Here is a 15784-nt window from a genome sequence, read left to right on the forward strand (position 1 = left end):
CACATGCTATTCCTAGGCTGAGACATGAAGAGGGTGATTTTTATTCCATAGAGAAGGGTATTTCATTTACACTAAAAGGTCCATTGTGCTTCATTCCACCTAAAACAGGTTTCAGCACCCTACTATTTCCTGGAGATTCCCACACCTCTTTTGGAAATAAAAAAAAGGTGTTGGATTTTTTCACTGAATTCATCGGTCATTTCTTTCTTTCATGTGTTTGGGCAGATATAAAAATTGGCAGATGTAGAAAAGTTTTTTTTTTCAACCAGGTTGGCTTTGGGTTTCCTTCCCATTTCTCTGTTGTCCAACAGTTAAGCAATGGAGCTGGTGAAGGGTCTAGATCCCAAGTCTTAAGAGGAGCAGCTGAGGGGACTGGAGTTGTTTAGCGTGGAGAAAAGGAGGATTGGAGTGACCTTACTGCTCTCTACAGCTACTCAAAAGGAGGTTGTAGTTCTCCTAAACAGCAAGTGATAGGAGAAGAAGAAACAGCCTCTAGTTGCACCAGGGGAAGTTTAAATTGGACATTAGGAAAACCACCTACACTCAATGGGTTGTCAAGCATTGGGACAGACTGCCCAGGGAAAATGTGCAGTCACCATCCCTGGAGTTACTTAAAAAACAAGTATATGTTGCACTTAAAATCTTTGTTTAGTGGGACTTGGCAGTTCTAGGTTTATAGTTAGGCTCAGTCTTAATATCCTTTCCTGATCTAAATGATTCTATGATTCTAATTAGGTGCAGATTCAAAGCACTGGGGTTAATGAGCTCTTCCAAAGGGGAGTGTGTTAAATGTTGGCTGCATCTCTTCCTCTCTAGACATGCTGGGTGCCCGCCTGGAGTCAGAGGGAGATGCAGCCCTGTGCAATGATGCCTGCCTCTGCTATATCTCATCAGGCAATGTGGAGAGGCTGGTGGAATGCTGGGTTAAAAACCATGAGACTTCATCACCACTTGCCCTACAGGTACAGGCACTGTGATATTGGTTTGACTCCTCTTTAGGCCTGTCTGGTAGCCCTGAACTGTTTGCATTTTCCCATCAGGGTGTCTGGCTTCCAGCAGACAGTGGAGACCTGTTTGTGCTCACCCAGGTATCTCCTTCTAGCCTACTTCAAAAGGAGGCTTGCACCCTGAATCAGTCAGGGCTTGTGTGTTTGCATTGCACATAAATCCAGCCATGGACAGGAGTTACAGCCTACTTGCCTCTCTTACATACTGATGTCATCTCTGAGCTTCCTTTTGGTCAGGGAAGTTTGAACTATACCTTTTTTTTTTACTGGTAGTAGCCTGGGATACGTTTGCTGCTATGCTTTTCATGTATAACATAATACTGCAGTTATCTGGCTCTACCTTCAGAACACCCTTAGCAAAATAAAATGAAGTCTGGATCATGATATTCCCACTGCAAGTAGAATGATGATACATGGGAAGTCACACCTTGCAGATAAATCAGGACTTCTAAGTCAACGTTGTTACCTACCTCTCTTCATTCCTATTGAGTATTTCACAGAATAATCCGAGTTCAAAGGGACCCACAAGGATTGAGTCCAACTCTTAGGTGAATGGCCCATATGGGGATTGAACCCACAACCAGCACCATGCTCTGACCAACTGAGTTAATCTCAGTAATGTGTTACACTTAAACCAGTCCTGCCAAAGTCACTAAGCCCTGTTGTGTCTGTCACTTGCTAGAATGAGCTAGACAAGTCTTCCACTTGAATATCTGCAGATAATGCCCTCTGCTACAGAGTTCACTGGTTTTGTAATCCCACTACTGAGTAAAAGAAACAAAAAGGCATCTTCAGCATTCCTGGTTGTTTCTGAAACTGGCCTCCTCCCAGTTGCCAGATATCAGCATGTATCATTCTACAGCTGTAAACACTGCTTTCATTTCTAGGAGTTGAAGGAGTTTTGAGTAACTAAAACCCTTCTGGTCCTTTTGCCAGCAGTAGTAGTTTTTTCTAGTGAATTTCTCTTGGTATGATTTTAAGCCTTCCTCTTCCAAGTTGATCACCTGTAACAATAGTAGCTTCCTAGTAAAAAGATCACAGTTGATTGGAACAATCTTGTGGCTTCTGATTTTCTTTTTTTTCCCTTACTATTAAAGTAGAAATGTCATGGTTTTCTTCCTGGTTCCTGTTTTTCTCCAAATGCATCTGAGGAAATGGTCATCAGTGACAGTATTTGGTGCAGAGGGGAGTAACTTCTGTCCTGATGTCAACTGAAAGTGGGGAGAGCCATCTGGTATTATCTCAGCATGAGATGGACCAGCAAAACTAGTCAGATTCTGAGTAGTCTTATTTCTTCCTTCTTCCTGTATTATTCAGGATCTTATAGAAAAGGTCATGGTGCTGAGCAGGTCCATTGAGATGCTCCGAGGCACCGCAGGACCAGCACCAGGCCCTGTCTTGGCAGAACGAATCACCCAGTATGCCAATCTCCTGGCATCACAAGGATGCTTGGCAGCTGCAATGAATTACCTACCCAGCAGCTCTAAAGAGGTGAGTGAGCAGCAAGCTGTTGTGAGAAAGAGTATAGGGGAGGGAAATTGTATAAGAGCTGGGATTTTGTCATGCATCAGGACTTAAAGTTTCACCTTAGTTATGCTAACTTGAGAATAGAGGGGGAGGAGGGAAGGTATTCCAGGATATGGGTTTTGTCTTCATTTGCATTTTCTTTCTAGTGCCTTTGATTTAAGGAAAAGGAAAGAGTTACAGAACTGTAAAATGGTTGATGGAGAACAACATTGGGAAGCAGCTGGCCAGGGAAGTTGCCTCTCTTCTTGAAACTAGCTGGTAGAGGAAGGGAATGAGGAGATCACCTGGCAGTTTGAAATAAATCCATCTAGTGCCTAAATGTGGGTAGAGGTTGGTGAGGGAATACTGTAAAGACTGGGGGAAGGATCAGTGAGACTTCATCTGCCTAATTGTATGGCAGGTGATGTCCTGGATTGTCATTTACCATTTGTTGAGATTTTTTTCCTGCTGATTGTGGGAACACAGTTAGTTTTGCAGTTTGATTCATAATGCTTTAGGTCAGGCTTTACTTTAAACGTCTCCCCAGCATTTTCCATCTGGGGCTCTCAAAGTGCTTCTTCTAAAGCATAGTTTGTTTCAGCTCCTGATTGAACAGCTCCGAGACCGGCTCTTTCATGCTCAAGGAGGGAATGTGGGTGATCAGCAGCCACCTCCTTTTCCCTACACTCGTGTCAATGTAGGGGTCATTAAACCCACAGCAGCCAAGGGTGGTTCCATCCCTGAAGGAGCAGCCCACACAGCAGGTCCCAGACATCCAGAGAAGGTAGGCCCTAAACTCAGGTGTTCATGCCTTGGGACAAGGGAGGAAGACTACTGGGTTGTGGAAGGCATAAGAAGTAATATGAGGTGACATAACCTGCAGACACTGAGGAACTCCTCAGTGATGTCCTTCACTGGAGCAAACACAAGCTCCGTGACAATCCAAAAGTCAGCTGTCTGGCGTCTTTTCACAAAACCCTGTCCTACATGTAGTCCCTGGAGGAGAATGTTACAAGTGTAGTGATCCACTGAGATCTCAAATCTTAGGGTGAAAGGGCTGGGGTCATTTTCCTGTGCTCATCATACCGTTATATCTTAGTAAAATTAGTGTAGTATGGCTTCATGGCTTCATGTCAGTTCTTGTACAAGAAAACTGTTCACAAAGTTTGGCTTCCAACCTCTATTATTCCATTATTGTACCTTCATTATTTCCTCCTGGTTGTGCTTTCAGGAAGTCATTATATGGGAACTTGCTCCTGAGGACTAATCCTTTTGAGAACTGGAGAATACTCTGAAGAGTGTGGTGCTCATCTTGTTGAGCAAGTTACATGGTGGGAAAGGCCTTTGATGGAGTGCATGCAGGGCACCAACAGCAGAGCAGCAGCTTCTGTTGCCTAAGAAGTGACAGGGATAGAAATTGCATCTGCTAGTATTGTGTATGCATATGACTCTGTCGGCCATTTGCAAGTTCTTTGTATTTTAATTGCAGCCCAGCTATCCATCATCGTTTGCCCCTTCAGCACCATCTCAGCCTTCAGTGCCTTCCCTCTTCACACCTCAGCCAGTGCCAGCAATGCCTGTGACACCTCACCACGTTGCCCCTCCCCAGGCTAGCACGGGTCCACAAACAAGTGTCTATTCCAGAGGGCACCCATATCCACAGTACAACTTGGGCTTGAATCCAGCAACTGTCTCAGGGCCAGGTAAGCATTGTCTGATAGTTGTGTCCATTTCTAGGTTTTCTGAGACTAAAGCCTTCAATGTGGGTGGCTGCTCTAGCTTTTTCCTCACAGGCCTATTGTACTGACAAAGAACAGGTGAGCTGTCTAAGAGGCTTCTCTGTGCTTCTGACAGATCTAGTTGTAGTAATTGTTGCTGCATGTGTGCCGATACTAAGCATATATAGGGTGGAAAAGCCACAGCTGGCTTGGTGGCAGTTTCACTGATGTAGCCTGGGCTAGGCGGGCACGGATATTAAAGGATATGGCTTGAAGAAGGGAAGGCTTACTACCAAGAAGGCTAGTGTCATGAGTAGTTGGCACATGAAACAAGTGATGCTGATACACTGTCTTTGTTGTCTGTAGCTGTGTCACAGTCTCAGCCATTTGGACCAGTGGGAGTTAGACCTGTTGGTCCTGCTCCTTTCTCCAGCCAGCCCTCTCTGCCAGGACAGTTGATGCCCATGACATCTCCTGGTGTTTCACCACCCAGACCTGCCCTCTTCACTCCAGCCTCAGTCCCATCATCTCAGCTTCCTGCAGCTTGTCCTCTCCCTGTGGCAAGCCAGTCTCCTCTAGACTTCTCTTCAGCACCTTTCAACTGCCCCATGAACATGGGTTATCCTCAGGGAGGTCCTGGAGCTCCATCTACTAAACCACTGCCAGCAGCCATTCCTCCTCCTCCCACAGGTAAGTACTGCTTGTGTGTCCCAGACAAGCCCAGGTGGGGTTTGCAGTGTGTAATGGACATGGATCTTCTGAGGTCTGGTCTGTCTCCATGAAGACTGGATGTGGTGTTGAGGCAAACCGTAGAGGCAGAGAGTGCTGAGTCTTGGTGTGGTAGTGGAACACAACAATGGTGACAGTTTCTTTCAGCCCGCTCAGTTGTTCTGTCTCCCAGGTTATGGTTGCAAGATGATGTCTCTTCAGGTCCTTAGTGCACCCTGAATAGTCATCTACTGCAAAGGCATCTGCTCTGATGGAAAGGGTGGTGGTTCCCAAGGAATGCCTGATAGAAGGTTTGCTCATCTCACCCTCGCTTATGCAATTTACATGAGAAGTGTATTTGAAATGGTGGGAGAGCTTCCCTGTCCATGAAATACTCCTTCTTTAGCTTCAGGATTAAATTCCTCTGTCTGCTGTGCTCTAGGGCTACCATTTTCTTCCTGTTGTGATAAAGGGCTTGTCTGGGAATCACTTCTGGATTCCTCTCTGCAGTGTTTAGACCCCTTTGGGTCTACAGTTTGAATCCAATCTATCGTGTGAAGTCCTTGCTAGCATGATGAATAGAAAGAGTGTTGTTGGACCTAGTTCCCCATGAAATTCTGTTCTATTTCCCAGAATATCTGGTGTTTATTAATTCTCTGTTTGCTGTCTCAAGGGACAGGCTTAGCCAGGCTGTGGAAATCCCTAACAACAAAGCTGACAATCCACAGAATTTTGAGTAGATGCTTCTCCAAGCCACACGTATGCTGAGAGTGAAGGAACTGAGGCTATGATGCTTGCCTTCACCTGAAATCCTTTGCTGACCTGTGTTTATCCAAGGGTAGCAAATCCCACTGTGTCAAGTCTGTGGGGACTGCACACCAAAGGCTCTAAGCTACAGCTGGACAAATTCCTTCCTGAAAAGCTTTTTGGCATGGTAGTCCAGTGAAATTACTCACTGAATTAAAGCTGTTGGTGATTATGTCTTTTCCACCCTGCCTTGATTTTCAGGTTTCTTCCCTTGGCTAGATCCCCACACGGATCATGCAGGTAGTACCCAGAGAAACATCCAGACCTGTGGGGCAGGCAGTGTTGCTGCTTCCAGTGAAATGCATGTTTTGATGTGTGTGCACGTGTGCATGCTCACTGCTGTTTGTTGTTCCCTTGCATGCCTGGAGAGCTGTGGGGTAGGGAACATACCTGTCCTGAGGAGTAGTAAGTGACAGCTGGGGATATTGGAAGTGAAATAAAAGTACTATGCTATTACTCATGAGTTTGGATACAGAAAATAGGGTGTCCTGCTTCTACCTTCCTATTTCCCTCCAGTTCTGGAGGTATTAGACCATTTTCAGTCCCTGTCTTTTCAGGCAGTTGCTGGGCCAGCAGGACAGGGAAGCAGACAGTTTTCCTGTCTTGGTTCTCTAGGTGAGGAACAGGCCAGTGCTTGTAATTCATCTCTCCCTGTTACTCTCCCAGCCTTGTGCATGGTTTTGCTTGTGCTTTCCTCCTGTGGTTTGGAAGAGGTGGAGTCCCAGCAGAAGCAGTGGTGGAGTAGAGCTTCTCAAGCAGAATTTGGGGGCTCTCTTCCAACGGGAACTGGAAATCCATTTTTGGCTTTAGTTAAAGGGTGAGGTTTGGCTTTGAATTTTAGTTTGACTCTGGAGGAAAATTTGGATCCAAGGGGTTTTCTCACTGATACTTTGTACTGATTTCTCTCCTTGGGATTCATTGGTGTTGAAAGGTAGTCATATTCTAATTTACATTGTCAGTGGGGTAAGGCTCAATGTCTTTGTGGTCTGTCAGTGTTCTGATTGCTGCTCTTTGGCAGGACAATCTACCAGGCACAAATCTCACAGCTTTATTTAGGAAATCCAAGTACTTATAGGCCCTTACATCCTCAAGCAGTCTGGCTGTGTGAAGTGGGACTCCAGAGAGGGAGTTGTCCCTTCAGCAGAGAAACAAAATGCCTCAGTTTCTCCCTGTTAAGGGAAGATGATTCCACGACAAGGATTTCAAGCACTTCTTTAGGCTGAAGATGTCTTCAGGAATTCACTACTAAGAAATTCCCTTCTCCTTGGCAGCATTTGTCCCCAGTTTTAAAGGCAATGTAAAGCATGCTTGGTTCAACAGTGCAAACTGGCTTCCTTGAGAGTGCTTTATTGCCTGCTATTATTGTTCTGGTTTTGATTTGTATTTTTCTTAATCTGAAAATGGACTGTAAAATCACTCAGTCTGACTAGCCAAAATGGCTTGCTTTGGAAATTCCTGAACAAGTATCTACAGCTCATGAACATTATTACTAACACAATGAACAGACATGTCCACTTGCAGAAATCCCAAGTTCCCAAGAGTGTCAGGGACAGGGAGAAGGACAGCAACATGTTGGCTCATCTCCTTTTTGGCCAGGATAATCCCTGATTCCAGCCTCTGATCGTCTTGTTTTTTCTAGGACAGGCATTGCTAGAGACTGCTGCCATGGGGCACTCCTTTCAGGGATGGTGAGAAATCCTATTTCACAAGTAGCATAGGGAAGATAGCATTTCACCCCAGCAAAATGCACTAGGGTCTGTTGTCTCTCATGTCTGATGATTAAGTGCCTGGCTTAAGTGGTACAATTTAAATAGCTGTTTCCAGTGAGGATACAGAGTGCCACTGGGTTGGAATAGTGCCAAGGACTGCTGGGCCACAGACTCAGTGGGGGCCAGCCAGAGTTCTAGGGCACAGAATCCCCAAGCTAGAAATAGGTGCCAACTTAATTAAACTTCTGATCCAAACTCATCAGAGAGTGAGTCTTGAAATCATGGGAAAAGGGAGGGCAAAAAGAGGCTGCCAGAATTTTAATAATAAAGGTAATTAAAGTAATGAAGCACCTTTTGCATCTTTACCCTGTGATTTTTAAAGCTCTGTTCAGGATCAGTAGCTCATTAAGTGTGGCTCTGAGCTCGAGCAATTCTGATATTGCCCCCTTAGAATTCCTCTGTTTTCTCACAGATTATTCCTGTCTCATGGGCTTGTGGTGATTAATACTGGGGTTTTGTCTGAAGAGGCAGGTACCTTTACAGGACAGCAGCAGATAAAGTAGTTGCAATTTGACCTTTGCAGAATGAAGAATGGACACAAGTCTTTTGATATCATGTTGTTTGATGGATTTTAAATTACCTGGAGTGAGGTTAGAGTACCACAGAAGCATCTGCTGAGACACCCTTCTGCTCCCAAAGCATTTACTGCTTAAGTCTATTCCCTTCTCTTTGACAGTCAGCAAATTTTGCTAAGCTTTGGTTCTGAACATGATTTTTGAAGGGAACCCACCCCTAAATCTTTCTGCCTTTATCAGAACAGCCTGTATTGTGTTGGACTGCCACCATGAGCATTCCTGTGAGTACTGATGAGAAGCCCTCTCACCTGTAGCATAGCTGTTGCTGTGCTACCACAGTGCCAGATTCTCTGGGGAACCCCAAGAACTTCCTGAAATGTGAGCTGCACAGGGGACATGGTGGGGACATGCAGGTCCCCACCAAAGTTCAGGCCTGACTCTGAGGCTGATTTATGCAGCTTATACAGAATCCAGAAAGCTTCAGGTAGTTAAAAAGAAAGTTTCCTTTGTGGGAGTGGATATGTGCCAGTTCAGTCTGATCAGACATAACCTCATTAAGGCTGTGCACACACTAGGATACAAAGAATGAAATTAAGAAAGGGAAGGGGAAGCAAGAGTATCTTGTGGGCCTGTGAGCTGGGTTTGAAATTCCTCAGCTGAAAGTCTAAAGGTGCAATGACAAGGGAATTGGAGCCAAAGGGCCTTCTCCTGAAGGAAGTTCTAAACAGTGCATGGATTTTTGCTGCAGCCAGCTTCTCACAGTCTGAGGTTTGTGCCTTGTCTTCTGTCCTGGCAGCTCAGGAATCTTGGAGTGATCCCTCTAGTGGAAGAGGAGGCCTTCCAAAGAAAAAGGTAAGTTTTCAGCTACAATATGTGTTGGTTGTCTTTTAGCCAGGGAATTCTATGTGACAGATGCATTCCTATAAATGCTTGCTGTCAAACTCTGCAGGTCTCTATCCCTGTTGCTCTGTCTACATCTGCACTGCATGGCTAGGACTGGAGTCTAAGCAATCTTGACTCTTTGCCATCCAAAGTCACATGCTGTTCTGCAGGGTGGCTGTTTTGTAATATGGTTATCAGCTCTAATGTTGCATCCTCTGTCAGTACTTCCCAGGCTGCCTACAATAATTTGTTGTTAAAAATACAGATTTAATCTTATGCCCTTGCCTACACAATTTTTTTGATGGCAGCTGAGGAGGTCACATCCTCTTCGCACCTGACAGCTAGGGGCAGCATTTTCCCTCAGAACAGTGAGACCTCAGTGATTTTCCTCAGATGCTGATACCAAACGATAAGGCACTTGTGCTAAGAGAAGTTGGGACAGGTGTAGCTGTGAGCTGCCTGCCGTGTTGGTCCTGTAGCTTTCTGCCTTGTCGTGATTGCACTGGAGGGCCTGTGAGCTGAGCTCTTCTGCAACAAATGCTCTCAGTACCCCGATTCTATCACTGGTGCCTGCTGGCAGGTGTGATGAGAAGCTTCTTTGGCATCCTTCCCACCCCCCACCCCTCTTCTTTAGCTTGGAACAGACTTCTCGCCCTTTTTTTCTGGCAGCATAGCTGGGAACCTGCTTCAGGCTGTGCTCACTACAACAGGATTAGCCTCTTGTTAAAGCCATCTCCTTTTGATCTAGCCCTGTTGGAGAGAATCTGTCATGACTCTCTGGCTTAGCAGGGGCATGATGAAGTGTTTGCAAGAGGAATCTCCCCCCATGTCGTGGGATTTTCCCCAATACTTGCTCAGTTGGACACTTCACTGCTGCTAATCTCTACATTCAGGACTCGTGCCGTTGCAGAGACCAAGCGGCTTTCTGAGGACCAGTGCTCTCAGGGGTAACGGATCTGTTTGATTGAACAATTCCCGAGGGGTTTTCTTGCTGTCGCTTTGACTGTTCATCTAGGATGGAAGAGGAAGGGCCATATTCTCTGAGTCAGGGGACTGAAAGAACAGGGATGTGTTCTTTCATCATCTTGAGAACTGGAGACTCTTCAAGTTAGAAAGGATGTTGAATTTTTCTGTGGAGAAGCAACCAACCTTTCTTCCTTGGACTTGGTTGTCTTGATTTTTTTTTTCTTTCCTTTCTTTGCTGACAGTTGCCTGAGAAATTTACTCCTCTGGCCCCCATCACAGCTCCAGTAATGGGTGTGCCTGCTGAACCCCAAGGGATCCATCCTCAGCTATCCAGGTTGCAAGAATCTGGCCAGTCACCCCCAGGAGCACCCAAGGAAGGCAGCCTACAGGTACCAGGGAAAGTGGGGCATTCCCTAGCCACCAGCATCTTGTCAAGGAGAAAAATAACTCAGCTTTTGAGGTTCTTACTACTTGGCAGCTGCAGAGGGCTTATGCTGCTTCCTAGCCCCGACAAGTCATCTCTGCTGAGCACTAGAGGAATTGCCAGGTTGAAAAAATGACACCTGAGTATGGGTGGGAGAGAGCAAGGAAGACCAGGCAGGCTGTCAGCCTGCTGGGAGTTAAGAATCCACAGACACCTGGAGCTGTATCACAGTCTGAAGATAACCTAACTTTGTGCTTCCAGATGTTCTCTGGGTTTGTGAAGGGGTGAAATTTTTTCTGTTCTCTAGGTTGAAGAGGGGAATCTACCTGTTCCAGCCTTTCATGCTCCTATTGAATTCATTCAGCTGCATTTTTTTCTTCTGTCAGTATCACCAGCTACCTAGGGAAAGCATTGAGAGGAAGGAGCTGCCCCCTGAGCACCAGGCTTTGAAGACTGCATTTGAAGGGTTGGTGCAACGCTGCTCGGCCGTTGCCACTGATCCAGTAAGTCCTCCCTTCTCTGATCTTGGACTTTTTTTTCCCTTATAGATGTTTGACTGATGCTTCCTTCTTTTGGTTGGGTAAAGAAAGGAAAAGTCTTGTCCCTCTAACCAAGTTAATCTCCATTTGCCTCCTTCCTTTAGGCTGCAGGCTTGTTCATCTTTGGGAACTGAGATGCATTCTTTAACTTTCATCCCCTGCTGCTCATTGCCTTCTTGGAGCAATGATTCTGTCCTCCTGGCTCTTTCTTTTACGGAAAGTAGAAGAATTTACTCAGCTAATTCAGTTTCACTGGCTTGATCTGCAGACAGTTCCTGCAGAGCTGGTATTACCAGCTATCTTTAGATCTTAGAGGAAAAGGCTGAGATATCCAGGTGGAAGAGAAAGCCAAACAATCTTTGTGTCCAAGTAAATGTAATTTCTCCACCCTGGTTCCTGAAAAGCTATTGGTACATGTCACATTGGGTGAATGTGTCAGGCCAGACTGTCTGGAAGCAGAAAAGTAGTGTTTGCACATTGTGTTAGATTTCTAAGTCTTCCCAGGGCTTGGGGCCACCAAGAAGCCTTCCAAAATACCTCTGTTTGATCGGTGCTAGGGCGAACACAGCCCAGACTGCTATGCCAGAGTCGGGCAATTAGAGCAGCATCTTCAGTGTGTTTGCTCTGTGCTTTCTGAGAGTGCAGCATAGCAATTTCTGCAGTATAATCTAAAGGTTCCCTCTATGAACAGAAAGGCCTGCTGGTTTAGGCTTAAGCACTTAACTCAGGTGGTGGTTGAATAGCTGGCTCTGTACAGCAGTGCAAGGCACCTGAACTCTTGTGGCTTCCAGGCCTATTCCGAGAGCCAGCCATTTGTGTTCATGGAGTAAATTATCTGTGAGTGGATTATTCACGATGGGGTTAATGAGGTCAGTCTCATCAGAGCTTCAGTACTCACTTCACACACTTTCCTTGGTGGTTACCTAGAGTGGGAAGGATATTCCCTCTTTTCCCTAAGAAGACCAGGAAGAAACTCTTTCTTGGGCCAGTCAGGGTGAGGCTGTCTGAACACCCCATGGGTCAACTAGTGGATGTTCTTCACAGTTTGGAAGTCATCAGTCTATCCTGTGGTCTGAAAGTACTGGCAGAAGGGAGACATGCCTAAGCTGGGAGATGGGAAAAGGGGCAATCCATCTTTCTGTGTTGGGGAGAGAATGTGTATATATGTACATGTATGTATATGTGCAGAGTGAGGGCATGGCTGGCTTGTATCACAGATCCTGGCTGTCAGAGGCTGAGATGCAGCTGAATGGTAAGGTGCTGTGGAAAGACAGAGGAAGGGAGGGACTGAGTGAGAGCACTTTGGCTCTGGAGAGGTGGCTTTGAAGCTCTGGCAGACAAGCAATCCCTATTTTGCTTCAGAAAACGCGAAGGAAGCTGGAGGACGCGCTGCAGCGGCTGGAGTGTTTGTACGAGAAGCTGCGCGAGCAGGCGGTAAGTAGATGCTACCATTCCTTGTGGTCCTGCTGGGTCCCTGAGCACACCTTGGCACTGGCTTGTGGGTCTTGGTGTCTGTACCAATGTAATTGGCACATATTCTCTTGGAAAATAAGGGGAGTGCCAAGACCATTAATCCAGCCTGCCTTGTATCTTTTTTCTTAACTTTAACTCAGACATAGTGTAAGGAAAAGGTTGAGGAGGTATCTGAAAGGTGCTTTTGCCCTTCCAGAAGTATACTGGCACATAGATCCTAGATGGGAAGGGGCAATTGGGAGTGGTTAAGTGTGAACATAGTGTAACTAGCTTAGAAAACTCGGAAGTTAGTGATGCCAGTTGCTGATGCCAGCTGGCATTTGTAGTCTGGGAAAACAAGGAGAGAAGCAGCTATCCTTCCTGCCAGTGCTTGACTGTATAGGTGCTGTTTGGTGAAGATGAAGTGGAGAATAGTAATGAAGGGTGTGGAGGGAGAAAGACCTGTGTTATATCACTGAACATGCTGACTCATTTCTTCTCCCTCTCCACAGCTCTCTCCAACCATCCTTATGGGTCTCCATGAAATTGCCCGCTGCATTGAGGCTAAGAACTACCCACAGGGTCTCCTGGTTCACACACAAGTTGTGAGCAGCAGCAGTTTCAGTGAGGTGTCTGGTTTCATGCCCATCCTGAAAGTCCTCATGACCATAGCAGGCAAGCTGAATGTGTAAAGTGTGGAGCAGCTGGAACAGTGCACACCAGGAGCTGGTGGACTGCCTCACCTGTTGATGTGCTGCAGGTTGTGGACTCTCCTTCTGACTTTGGAGAAATAGGTCTGTGCCAGTGCCTGGAACTGTGCTAAGCCAGCACACCTGGCCCCATCTACTTTCCAGACAGCCCACTGGTGCCTGCAGCTCCTGGAGAATGTTTTTTCTCTCTTCTTTCTTACTGGTCTGAGGCCACTTTTCAGCCCATGGATCTCAATTTCCAGCTGTCCAGGTTGCACAGGGATCCTTCTTCTTCCCTATATCTCCAGCACAAAAGGGAAAATCTTTCCCTTTTAGGCTGACATTGCTTTTTACTTTTCAGGAAACAAACAGGGCTGGTACCTGCAGCACCACCACAGAACAGCCTCAAGCTCTATTCCCTGCTGCAGAGTTAACTTCCTCAGTGGTAGCTGGGCTGCCTTGGGAACCTAGGCTGGTGTGTCCTCACTCTGCTGGGCTGCAGCAAGGATTTCTCCTGGCTCCTTCTTTCTCTTCATTCTCATCCTTGACTCACCCTTTCACCCCTCTGCACCCATATCCTGCTATAGCTGGGACTAACTACTAGTCTACTCAAGGCCAACTTTGGTTCTCTTTCTTCTTTACCCAGCTCTCTTGTTTTTAAAAGTCAAGTCTCCTGTTTACCCTCTATCCACCTTCCTTTATATCTTTTCCCCCATCATCTGCAGGCTCAAGCCCATAATGTTTCAGATCCAGGGATGATTTCCTTTCCAGTTCCTGGGACTCTCCCATTCAGGAATGTAAGCAGGTTGCGCTCTATGCACTTCTCCCCAGAGCAAGTCGCACCCTGTCTTGGGGCTAAAAGCTGCCCTTTCTGGCTCCTGGCCTTTTTCACTTCTTTTACTTTAGCACTGCTGGACTTTTACCTACTGGTATTATTGACAGGCTTCCTACTTCAGGTTTTTCAGATGGCCTAGGGACTTTAAGAGCAGCAGGGATTGTTTAAGTCCCATAAAGATTTCCCTTGAGCTACCCTGCCCAGCCCAGACTTGAGCAGGGAGAGACAGCTCATTGCTATAGGTATGGTGCATTCATACTACCTACAGTTACAGATACATGCAAAAGTGGTTCTCAAAGGCCCATTGGCACTCTGGTGGTAGGAATATGCTGCAGGAGGTGATCTTGTTAGGACTTGAAGATATGGATTGTGCTGAGACTTGTCATCACTGTGGCAATTCCTCTGGAAGTAGATGAATGAAGCATATCTGTCCTGAGGAAGAAGTCTGGGAAGGTAGATGGGATTTTAGGGCACATCTTTGTGTGTGTTTATTTCCCTCCCTTCCTCCCTCCTTGCCTGCTCTCTCAACATCCTTCTTACTAACCAGGCAGCATAATCATTGATCCATAGCCGAGAGCAAGGCTTATTCCCAAGATTTGGATGCAGCCAGCCCCTATTAGCTCTGCTTGCTGCTTGAGTGATAATGCTATCGTGGGCCTGCAGTTCAGTGACATACACAAATCAATCTAGTCTACCATGAGACTTAGGAGGGAGGAGAATCACAGAATGGAGAAAGAGGACATGTCTCATTCACTCCTTTCCAGGTCAAAGTGCCTCCTTGTTGCTGCTGTGTTGTTTCTATTGCTGAGGTTTGATGCACTGAGAAATTACAGAACAGTGAAATAAAAGCTGTGTTTTGTGATGCTTTTTTTTCAGAGGCTTGCTACCTCTGGCTGCATGGGACTTCCTCAGTCTGCATGGCCACCCACAGAGGGGGCAGCTGAGAACCGTGTGGGGCAAATCAGATTTTGGGCTCTGCTGCTATGGGTGGCATCCATCCTGGTGTGCTGAGACCTCAGGTCTTATGCCCTCTCTAAGGCTGCATGTCAGAGCACTGATCTCCAGATCACCTGCACCAGTTGTGACTGTTCATCTGCATCAGACACAAGAAGGACCTAAACTCAGGTTCTCTTGGGGAATCTCAGCCGTGTTTGAGATTTTGCACTTGACATAAAGAGCTGGAAGTATGTCAGTAAGTAAACAGAGAGCCCTTGATGACATTGTCTCCCATTGGAAATAAATGTTACACCACTGAAGCCATGCAGCTTGAACTAGGATAAGGATTGGACCTGTGTGAAAATTTATACCCTTGAATTGTCAGTTCTTATCATTAGTTAATAACTTAGGAATCTGTTGGCTGATTTAATTTAATCTTTTAAGGATGTAAGAAGTCCTAAATGGAAACATAGTACTGAGATAAAGGTGGGTGAATCAAACTTCTTTCTTACAAAACAAAGAAATTCTGATGTAATTTTTTTTCTGTCAGCTAACTAGTGTGTATGGACAACCCTTCCAGTCAGCACACATGAAACTCTGAAATATGAAGACTGTATTACACGGCCCAAGGTTGGAGGACTTGGGAGGAAGCAAAGGTTTGAAAAGATTGTTTGAATGGTGAAAATTTGAAGGGCTGTTGCTGAAAAGGGCCCAGGGTTTCTGAGTGTTGCGGGTGTTAGGGACACAACACATGCATTCAAGGAAAACAAGCCTTTTGTAGTTCTGCTGCTGGCAAACACCCAGTGTGAAGGAGTCTTGAAGAGCTTTTGGTCTGGAGCAGTTAGCAAACAGCCTGGCCTAATAGCTGTCCCCCAGCAGGGACAAGCAAAGCTGATTTTCAAAGGTAACACTGATGCAGCATCAGAATGGTGTTATCACACAGGTAGCTCCGGTGGCATACATTTGTTTAATGAGTGTATAAGGGAAGTCCCAGGTTTCTGAGATCACTTAACAAGCCTGGCATTTCTTAG

General features: G+C 46.0%; 1 protein-coding gene across 8 annotated transcripts in view; it reads left to right on the top strand.

The window, feature by feature from the left end:
- Positions 1-14679, top strand: part of SEC31B (SEC31 homolog B, COPII coat complex component) — a 36308-nt gene extending 21629 nt beyond the window's left edge. For 6 of the 8 annotated variants that reach the window (XM_041415446.1, XM_041415445.1, XM_041415444.1 and 3 more), the window contains 11 exons: positions 817-962; positions 2325-2498; positions 3115-3297; positions 4003-4216; positions 4598-4921; positions 5948-5986; positions 8827-8882; positions 10121-10267; positions 10689-10805; positions 12204-12275; positions 12806-14679. In XM_041415446.1, the coding sequence (XP_041271380.1) occupies positions 817-962; positions 2325-2498; positions 3115-3297; positions 4003-4216; positions 4598-4921; positions 5948-5986; positions 8827-8882; positions 10121-10267; positions 10689-10805; positions 12204-12275; positions 12806-12985 (1652 nt within the window). In that variant the 3' untranslated portion in view covers positions 12986-14679. Of the gene's footprint in view, positions 1-816; positions 963-2324; positions 2499-3114; positions 3298-4002; positions 4217-4597; positions 4922-5947; positions 5987-8826; positions 8883-10120; positions 10268-10688; positions 10806-10945; positions 11063-12203; positions 12276-12805 lie in introns of those variants that run through there. The other 2 variants (XM_041415449.1, XM_041415450.1) reach the window with 2 other exon arrangements.
- Positions 14680-15784: the final 1105 nt, after the last annotated feature.

Source organism: Onychostruthus taczanowskii, unplaced genomic scaffold (assembly GCF_017590055.1).
Source record: "Onychostruthus taczanowskii isolate IOZ18803 unplaced genomic scaffold, ASM1759005v1 scaffold5, whole genome shotgun sequence".
Classification (NCBI taxonomy): Eukaryota; Metazoa; Chordata; class Aves; order Passeriformes; family Passeridae; genus Onychostruthus; species Onychostruthus taczanowskii.